The 10126-nt window shown below is 37.7% G+C and overlaps 1 protein-coding gene across 1 annotated transcript; it reads left to right on the top strand.

The window, feature by feature from the left end:
• Positions 1 to 1194: 1194 nt before the first annotated feature.
• Positions 1195 to 9179, top strand: LOC310890475 (adhesion G-protein coupled receptor V1-like). The gene is made up of 5 exons (XM_083852829.1): positions 1195 to 1827; positions 3445 to 3525; positions 4849 to 4988; positions 7376 to 7985; positions 8932 to 9179. Exons 2-5 carry the CDS (start codon positions 3492 to 3494, stop codon positions 9162 to 9164), a joined length of 1017 nt encoding a protein of 338 aa, XP_083708955.1. The 5' UTR covers positions 1195 to 1827; positions 3445 to 3491; the 3' UTR covers positions 9165 to 9179.
• Positions 9180 to 10126: the final 947 nt, after the last annotated feature.

Raw genomic sequence — 10126 nt, 5'->3', positions numbered from 1 at the left:
TTGCATGGTTTGATTTCTCCATGATTTGGTCCTTCTCTAGGTGTTAAATTTGCATGTTATTGATGATGACATTCCGGAGTTAAATGAATATTTCCGTGTGACATTAGTCTCTGCAGTGTCTGGAGATGGGAAACTAGGTTCAACTCCTACCAGTGGAGCAAGTATAGATCCAGAAAAGGAAACTACTGATATCAGCATCAAAGCCAGTGACCACCCATACGGTAACAATGATGGGAATTATACAGCTTTGTTTCAGATTATTGTGTAGTTCTTTCCAGTCAGATGAAAACTTTGCTTGGTTGTAATAGTTGAGGAAGCAATCTCATATATTCCACTTTATCTGACTTGAATTAATTCATTGTTTATATACATGAATGAATACTGAATTAGTTTTCTTTTATAATTTTACAAAAAGGCCTCAAATCTTCCCTGCCCAAACAAGCAATGATTCTCTTGTGAGGGCAAATAAAGGCTCTGCATGTAGTTGATCCTGTCCAGGTTTTTCATCAAATGAGAATTCCTGACAATGAGAGTCATTTCTCCATATGTCTTGTACCAGTAAATACGCAAAACCGTGGCCTGTGAGGCTCTTTTGGGAAGAGAAGGTTTTATTATTGTGCTGTGCCTTTTATCAAGACTGACAAGAATATCAGTGAGAGAGGGTAAGGCACACAGCACATCTCTGGAAATAGTGTGATTGAGGCTTAAGGGTATACTGGTATATGTGGTTTTTAATTTCAGAACCATCACAAGATATGTTATCAATCACTTTATTTAAATTGTTTATCATCTTTAAAATTTGTTATGAAAAGCCATGTAAGTAGTAATTCTTGTCTTCCAGGTCTGCTCCAGTTCTCTGTGGGGCCACCTCCTCAGCCAGGTGATAAAATGATTCTTCCAGCCTCTTCTGTGCCCCATATTACTATTAAAGAAGAAGCTGGACACGTCAGATTACTGGTAGTTCGTGCACAAGGCCTTCTTGGAACAGTTCTGGTGGAATACAGAACAGTGCCAGTCACAGCTTTCAGTCCCAAAGATTATCAGGTATGGCAACTGCCAAGGTGGTATAATTGTTTTGGAATTAATTAGAGTTATTTATCGTGGAGATAGCTTTCAGTTTGACTGCTCTAGCCCAGCTATGATTCTTTCACAGAAAGACTACTTTACAAGGTGATGTGGCAAATGGATATGTAATATTCACTTAAAAATATACATCATGTGACTTCTCCATTCTTTTCTCTGCAGTAAGTTGCATTGTCTAGGAAAAGCCTCTGGTTTTGAACTTTTTTTTTTTTTCTTAACAGAGTTTTCAGTGTAGCAATTTGTGAGTTTTGCTGTTGTTACAGACCATATTATTCAAGTGCATGTACAGGTTAACATTATGCTTGTACATACTGGGATTTGTATATGCCTAGCAAAATAACCTGCATGTATCTGCACTTGCTTGTCCAACTGATCATTTGTGCAGAAAAATAAGAAAAATGTACATGAATGCAGATGCTCACCAGTATGTCAACTTAGATGTCTTCTTCTTTTTTTTTTTCTTTTGTAAAACAGATTTTTCAGATTTTTTTTTAAAGCTTAAGTGAGGAAAAGTAGATGTTTTGAAAAAGACAAAATGAAGGTTCTGTTTCTTTTTTTTATATGGATGAAAACATTAGACTTGAACAAAAATATGAAGAGCTCTTATATTGCAGGCTGTTGTGGGTACACTGGAATTTCAGCCAGGAGAAAGATACAAGTACATTACTGTTAACATCACTGATAATACTATTCCTGAATTAGAAAAAACGTTTAAAGTGGAGCTGTTGAACCCAGAGGGAGGAGGTAAGGCACATATATCAGTCCCTTAGTTGTATTTTCATGACCTCTACTCGTTCATAAAAATCTTGTCTTTCTTGGCATTATTTTCTATGTTATTTCTGAAAACAAACAAAAAGCACCTCTACATCCCCACCCCCATACAGCTGTCTTTTTTCGTAGGGAAGAACTGTTCCTCAGTTCTTTTCTTAATCCTTGGTGGAAACAACCAGATCCCATAGCAAGTATATTATTACCATGTATTAGGGAAAGTGTATCACTGCCATCTGTTAGGTCATCTAAAGGCAATTGCTGCTTTTCACTTTGTATAACTTCATGGTTGGTAATGAGAACTAAAATAATGCAAAAATATATTAGCAATATGTTGCATTTCAAAAATATGGAATATTTATAAAATATTTAAGGCTAAACAGTCAAAGTGTTGTGTTTTTGTTTGTTTGTTTTGGTTTTTTTTTGTTTTGTTTTGTTTTTTCTTCCACATGAGTGAAATCAGAAGAACTGCAATACATAGGTCAAATGGATTATAGCAGTAATAGGCTGTGGATGTTGAGGGCCATAGGGAGTTTGCTGAGCTGTAGCTGCAGAGGTAGCTCGTAGATAACTGTCTGTAAGAACAAGACAAACACTTGAAAGAATTATTGGTTTGAAGGGCTAGTCTGAAGGGACGGCAAAGCATAGTGGTGCTGCCACATAAACCCCTGAATACCTTACAGATTTTTTTTTCCATTTGAGAAAAATTTTAACGGAGATTGTAAAGCTTGTTGGAGGGAAAAGTAATTAGAAACACTGACAGCCATAAATTGATTTTTTTTTTTTAAACTGATGTTATTTTTTTAAACAATTCAGAAATTGCAAGTGTGGTCCCTTCTGGGAGGATGTATCAGATTTCCTTGAATTAATCCAGCTCTCTGCTATGATTGTATGTGTCTATGGTGCAACATGGTCTCAGTGATTCTTTTGGTAAAGTCTTGAGACTTTTCACGTATTTTGTCTTTTTGGTTGAATAGTTGTTTTGTTAAAAGGAGTCAAACTTTTCTCTTTCAAATTGTTGTGACAGAAAATTTACAACTAACTTTAGTAATCCAGTAACTATATAGCCTTTTTAAAATGAGCCTTCTTTTTGGCCTTTCCAACACAAACACAAAGCTTATGAAGCCCCCATTAGTTAAGTTTTCTGCAGATTTTCCCAACATTTTCACTTTGTGAGAAAATATTAGAATAAGGAGCTTGAGGGACTTTATCGTCTCCCCTACCTTTTTTTTTTTTTTTTTTTTCAATTTAGATTCCTCCATGACAAGCCTCAGTTAGGAGTGAGAAAGGGGAAATACAAAATGGGGACACAAAGAGGGAAAGAGAGGAAAGATAAACTATGTGTATGTGTTTTCTTTCATTCTGACTTCCCATTGCTATTTCCAATGTCATAAATTAAGTAAGAGGTGGCATATGTAAATATTTCAGTCTTTATTAGAACTCCTGTACACTTTCAGAAGCAAAGTTGATACCTTCCTAGAGTGCTTCCCTCTTTTTTTCCTGTTGTCCAGAATAGTTTAAATTTCTCTTTGCTTGCGCTCTGATTTATAAATGTATATATGTGTATATATCTGTATGTCTGTCATCTTAAAGTTGCTGAGCTCTTTAGAAATGATGGCAGTGGTAGTGGTGATGGGAACATGGATTTCTTCCTTCCAACTGTCCATCAGCATGGTAAGCATTTTGGATTAATCTTTATTTCTTTATGCTAACTGTAATATCCCTCATGAACTACACTACTGACACAGTTTATCATAGTGTTATTTTGCTTGTGGTTTGAGATATATCATAGAGTCCTGTCAAAACATTCTTTCCCATTTTAAAAAAGGCTTAATTTCAACAACAGTCAATACTAACCGTAATACAGAAAATAACAGCTTCTCTATCTTCAAAGCTGTATTTTTATAGAACACAATGTAGTTATTCCAGAAGTAGTTAGAAAAATTAGCTTTGTTTGTAAATTTTGTAAAATTTTCTGGAGAGCAAAGAGGAGAGAAACTTTTTAAATTTAAGGTAATTTAAAAATTACCTGACTGTGTGTTTTGATACTTTCTTTTGCCACTTGCTTTATGCTTTGATCTCTGCATCTCAAAAATACTCTTAATAAAAAGTGGTGTTAGCTCTTTTTTTTCTAAAAGAATGCTTTGATTATTTTTCATTTTTGAAGTCTATTTTTGTCACAACATACAGAAAACAAAGATAATTTAATCTTGAGAAAATTAAAAACATACAATATGCAGAAATAAGATGAAAACAAAAGCACCTACTATGAGGGAAACGCTAATGATGGCGGATTTTGAATTAAACCCTAGAGACCTGAAAATATTGTGTTAGCACCCATTATCGAAATCAAATAATTTATTCCACAGTGACAGCCTGATTTTCTGTTTTATTTGAAAATACAAAGGAGTTCAGTTTGAACCTGAGAGTAAGTCTGTGGTTTAACCACTTTTTGGAACTTCCTGGGAAGTGTTGTTTCCTCTTCTGTGTTTCCAGATTTTTTTTAAAATGCCAGGCTCTTTCTCTTTCTAAGCAGCAAGTTATCTCACACAAGATGATCATTACAGTAGTAGAATTTCCTGGACTAGCTTTTTCTTTGTTCCAGCTTCAGTTAAAATAGTACCTGCTTTTGTCCTGTCTGCACTGCTTACACTGTGTTTTACCACGTAACTCTCCCCTACCCTAAATTCTAGTTCATTTTCCTTAATTAGACAAGTAATTTTATTTTTGATCCTCTCTTAAAATATTTGCATTTTATATGTTGCTTTGGAGTGTTGTTCCATAGAAGGGCTGCCAGGACTGCATTATTGAAAGTGAGTTCCTTATCCATGTGGATAATTATTCCACATTTAAAACAAAAAAAAAACACACCACAAAATGCAAAACAGCAGAAATATTCCAGTTATGCTTTTCTGTGTGCTTTTTGTAACAAACTTCCTTAGCTTTTAAGAAAAGATGGTATAAAAAAATAACTCATTTTGGCACTTGCACTTACAGCCAGCTTGGGAATTGCATCCCACATCGTTGTGACTATTGAGGCTTCTGATGATGCTCATGGCGTCTTTGAGTTCAGTACTGAGTCACTCTCGGTAAATGGAACTGAGCCTGAAGATGGAGATAGCAATATTATGTTGCAGGTTAGAAAGTTTTGGGTCTCATATTGCTATGCAATCCTCTTTTATGTCTATTTTACAGAGCATTCTGCAATATTTTTATAATAGGTCTACAGCATTTTAACTTAACTTTATCATGTACATTTGTCTTGACATTTTATACTTCACTTTCTAAAGTGTATCTTTCAGCTTAAAACTAAAATGTTTTATATAAGTTTAAATTTACTTCTACTTGTTTACATTTGAGGTATGAATATTTTAAAGTAAGTGCTGATGACACAACAAATACAGCAAAGCTAAGATGATAAAGATTACACTGTTTTTAAAATTAGTTTATTTTTAACTCATCATGTCAATGACTTTGCACTGTATATAATGGAGGGGCTGGATTGTGTGCAGCTTGCAGTTGGCAATGACATGCTTAAGATCCTCCGGGTAAGGATTAAGGGACATGGAAATAAGTTATAACAATAAGATGAAGTTGTTGTGGGAGTCTGCTATAGACCACCCAGCCAGGAGGACAACATTGCCAAATTATTCTATAATGAACTAAGGGATATCTCTAGGTCATCTGCCCTTGTCCCTGTGGGTGACTTCAACTTCCCAGATGTTAGCTGGGAATACCATACAGCCAATACAAACAGGTACTGGAAATTCCTGAGGCACGTTAACAATAACTTGTTGGTACAGTTACTCTGGAAGCTGACTAAGAAAGGTGCCCTCCAGATTTGTTGCTTGTAAACAGTGAGGGTCTTGTGGGTGAAGTGGTGATTGGAGGCTGTCCTGGCCATAGTGACCATGAGATGGCTGAGTTTAAAATCTTTGGTAATAGGAGGAAAACTGCCAGCAAAAGTTCAGCCCTAGCTATGGAGACAGCAGACTTCAGACTACTCAGTGAACTAGTTTGTGAGGTCCCCTTGGAACCTGCTTTTGAAGGTATTGGAGTCCATCAGTGCTGGTTAGTTAAGTAACACCTCTTAAGAGCACAGGAACAGGCAATTCCAAAGAGTCAGAAGTTGAGCAAGCTGGGCAGAAGGCCAGCTTGGCTGAGCAGGGATCTTATTCTAGAATTTAGGCGAAAAAGGAAAATCTGTGGGCATTGGAAGCAAGGTCAGTTGAACAAGGACTACAGAGGTGATGTTCACTCAGAGTTGAAGCTGGCCAGTACTGTGGGGACAACAAAAAGTGCTTTTTTTAAAGTATGCTAACAGCAAAAGGAGGAGCAGAGAAAACATTGATCCATTACTTGTTGAGGTTGGTAACCTCACAAATAAGTACGCCAATAAAGCAGAGGTTAATGCCTTCTTTGCCTCTGTCTTTAACACCAATGATGGGCTCGGGGACACCCAAAGCTCTGAATTTCAGGACTGTGATGATGATAAACTCCCAGCCAACTTTGAACTTGTGCAGGATTTGCTGCTCCAGCTGGATGCATATAAGTCTATGGGGTCCAGTGGGATTAATCCCAAAGTACAGAAAGAGCTGGCTGATGTCATTGCAAGACCTCTCTCAATAATTTTTCAATAGTCTTGGAGTCTGGAGAGGTCACAGTTGACTGGAATTAAGTTAAACGAGGAAGTGCTGGATTCTGCACCTGGCAAGGGGCAATGCTGGCTGTACGGACAGGCCTGGGGACAAGAGGCTGAAGAGCAGCCCCATGGAAAGGGATCTGGGGGTTTTGCTTGACAGCAAGAGAAATATGAACCAGCAGTGTGCCTTAGCAGCCAAAATGGTCAACTGTGTTCTGGAGCATAAGGCACAGCAATGCTGGATGGTCAAGGGAAGGGATTGTCCTGCTCTGCTCTGTGCTGGCGAAGCCTCACCTCTAGCACTGTGTGTGCTACAATATATGAAGGACATAAACTATTAGAGAGCATCCAAAGGAGGGCTACTATGGTGGTGAAGGGTCTAGAGGGCAAGAAGTATGAGGAGCGGCTGAGGTCCCTGGGTTTGTTCAGCCCAGAGCAGAGCAGGCCGAGGGGAGGTCTCATGGCGGCCTGCAGCTCCCTCACGAGGGGAGCGGAGGGGCAGGCGCTGAGCTCTGCTCTCTGGGGACAGCGACAGGACCCGAGGGAACGGCATGGGGCTGGGACAGGGGAGGGTCAGGCTGGGGGTTAGGGAAAGGTTCTGCACCCAGAGGTGGTCGGGCACTGGGACAGGCTCCCCAGGGACATGGTCACAGCACTGAGCTGCCAGAGTTCAAGAAGCATTTGGACTACTCTGTCAGACATGCGATTTGATTTTGGGTGGTCCTGTGTGGAGTCAGGTGTTGGACCTGATAATCCCTGTGGATCTTTTGTAACTCAGGATATTCTGTGATTCTGTGACTTTGCTGTATGCCATTTTACACTTTTATGTTCTTCTTTCTTATAGTACAAAGAAATACATAAATCTTTGTGTTTTCCACTTAGGTTGTGAGAACTCATGGGGCCCTGTCTGAGGTGACTCTGTATTGGGTCATAGTCTGTGATCTTACAGAAGACCTGGTCTCTGCATATGGGAATGTAACATTTGATGTTGGCCAAGTGAGAGCAAATATTACCATACAAGTTTCTCCTGACAACGTGCCTGAACTGGATCAGGTGTTTTCAGTTTTGATCATCAATGTGTCCGGTGGTCGTCTTGGAAATCACACTAATGCAACATTAACAGTTTTAGCTAATGATGATCCATATGGACTGTTCATCTTTTCTGAGAGAAACAGACCAATAAAAGTTGAGGAAGAAACAAAAAATATCTCCCTGACAATAGTAAGGCTTGGTGGTCTTCTTGGTACAGTAGTGGTTACATACAGAACTTTAGGTGATGATGAAAAGTCACCCTTTCTTCCACCTGATGTTGTTAGAGCAATACAAGGAGAAGATTATATACCCATTACTGGTTATGTGATCTTCGCAGCCAATGAAAGCGAAGCCACAATATCTTTGCCTATTTTGGATGATTATGATCCTGAGAGGTCAGAATCTGTTTTTGTGGAGCTAAACAATACTGTTTTGATCGACAAAGTACAGGATCGGCCAAGTAAGTGTCTTTCATATGTAAACCCAAAGCTTAAATATGTAGGCTAATATTTATATTTAATAGGATAAAATGCAGCAATTGAAATTACAGTAAAATTTTACCTCTGCCTAACTCTGTATAGTTAAGAATCCTGTAAGTTATATGTCAGAGTATCTCACATTAAGTATGAAGATTCTGTGTGTCAGCATATATTTCCTTTACCACAAAATTTTGTCAGGGGTGGACATTTCTTTCTCCCTTCTGCATCTGCTTTATCCCAGGTGTTTTAGGCCAACTGTATTACTGTATTGGTTTTGTGTGCTAATACCTGCTCACCTGTTGTTTCTGTAAAGCACAATGATAGGAAATAAGCTAGTTGCACTTACTGAAAGCGAAAAAAGCCTTTTAAACATTAAGTGGTGTAGAATTGCAGCTTCATGCTGGCTTTTTAGCGTAGAGGATGTTTGCCCGATCAGATAAATTCAGGTCATTACAGCCTTATTTATGCTTAAGAGCTTCTTGGCATGCCTAATTTCCCTTCCCTCTCCCCCATGACTCTCCCACATTAATCTTGATTTTTAAGGGAAACACTACAAAAAATTCTACTGGGAAACTGAAAGGTTACTTATAGTTCATCATTGCTAGTGTAAAATTCTATTGTCCTATGGACAAATAAATAAGTAATTTTGCTAGTACCTCACCTCTTCAAAGAACTGGTGTTTTGTATGCTCCACAGCAGGGTAGAATAATAAGTTAGTAAGAATGTGGATTTTCTGACATAATATAATTCAAACATCAAAAATATGCTTGTGCAGTTTGTAGTTATATTTTGTCCAAATCTAAAATGAAAATTTTATTGAAAGCTAGTAGTGGCCATCCACTAAACTCAGGTGTATGTATATGAACAGTATAGCCATATATAGGAGGCATTTCAGGCTTGCTCTAAGAGGTTTTTTTCATATTTCAGTTGTAAATTCTCCTCGTCTTGGATCAGTGGGTGAGACTATAGCTCATGTAATTATCAATGCCAATGATGATGCTTTTGGAACACTTCAGCTTTCAGCTTCAGCTGTGCGAGTTGCTGAAAATTATGTTGGACCAATCATTAACGTGACCAGAACTGGGGGAATTTTTGCAGATGTTTCTGTGAAATTCAAAGCTATGCCAATAACTGCAACAGCTGGTAAGAAATCAAAATAGCAGAAATACACATTCTGTGTTAAACCAGAAAGAGCATACTGTATGCTTCGAGTAACCAAAGCAAGCAAGTGTGTATTGAATGCAGTCTAGTAAAACAAGTAGAAAAAATACCAAAGTGTGAGATACTTACTGAGTGTACTTAGGAGACAGGAATTCAGGTCCTATAGAAGAGACCTTACATCAAATTTAAAAAAACTCAGAGATATCATCACTGAAGAATCTAGCAAGAAAACTAAGGAAAGGAATTGGCTGTTTGTTTCCCTGGTGGCCACTCACTTTCTCAAAAAAATAAAATAAAATAAAAAATCCTGTAGTAGTATATATAGCTAGTACTTAGTCCTTTGTACATATTTCAACCTACCATACATGGCTTATTTGAGTTTCTTGGAGGGAAATTGAGAGCTGGTGACTCCTCTGTGAAACAGACAAATGTTAAGCACAATTCAAGAAGACTTTTACTTTGCAAATGAAAGGTAAAGCTCTCAGGTGATCCCTGAAAAGCTCCACGAGGGAAGGAGTGACCTTATGTCCTTTAGTAAAATCTCCTTTGAAAAAGGTACTTCTGTTTCATTTTATCTCTTGGAAAGCCAGACAACTATCAGAAATCAAATATAGAAATGTCACAGTTGTGTGATCTTCTCAATGGAAGATAATAATGGACCTTTTGTAATTGCTTCTTGGACTGACAGTGTAAACTCTGTTTTGGCCAAGATGAGATTTATTTTCATCCATCCAGATATCTAAAAGGCACTAGGAAATAAACAATTGTATTTTCTGGGTATGAAGATAAAGAAAAAAAAAACACAAAAAAACACACCAACATATGAACACAAGGGAATGCAAAAAGAACAGATAAATATTAGTGCTGATAAACATTAGTGATGTTTCATAATGAACCAGAATGCCTTAATATTCTTCTGTGTTTTGATTGTTTTGTTATTTTTTCATGTACAAATCTAGGT

The sequence above is a fragment of the Anser anser genome (assembly GCF_964211835.1).
Source record: "Anser anser genome assembly, contig: HAP1_SCAFFOLD_530, whole genome shotgun sequence".
Classification (NCBI taxonomy): domain Eukaryota; kingdom Metazoa; phylum Chordata; class Aves; order Anseriformes; family Anatidae; genus Anser; species Anser anser.
This window is presented reverse-complemented; position numbering and strand designations above follow the sequence as displayed.

What these genes read in the sequence shown, in the direction of transcription:
- LOC310890475 (XM_083852829.1), top strand. Translation starts at nt 3,492, where the DNA reads ATGGATTTCTTCCTTCCAACTGTCCATCAGCATG. An exon ending in TCCAACTGTCCATCAGCATG is followed by an intron (nt 3,526 to 4,848) that starts GTAAGCATTTTG and finishes TTGCACTTACAG; the next exon opens with CCAGCTTGGGAATTGCATCC. An exon ending in CAAAGTACAGGATCGGCCAA is followed by an intron (nt 7,986 to 8,931) that starts GTAAGTGTCTTT and finishes TTCATATTTCAG; the next exon opens with TTGTAAATTCTCCTCGTCTT.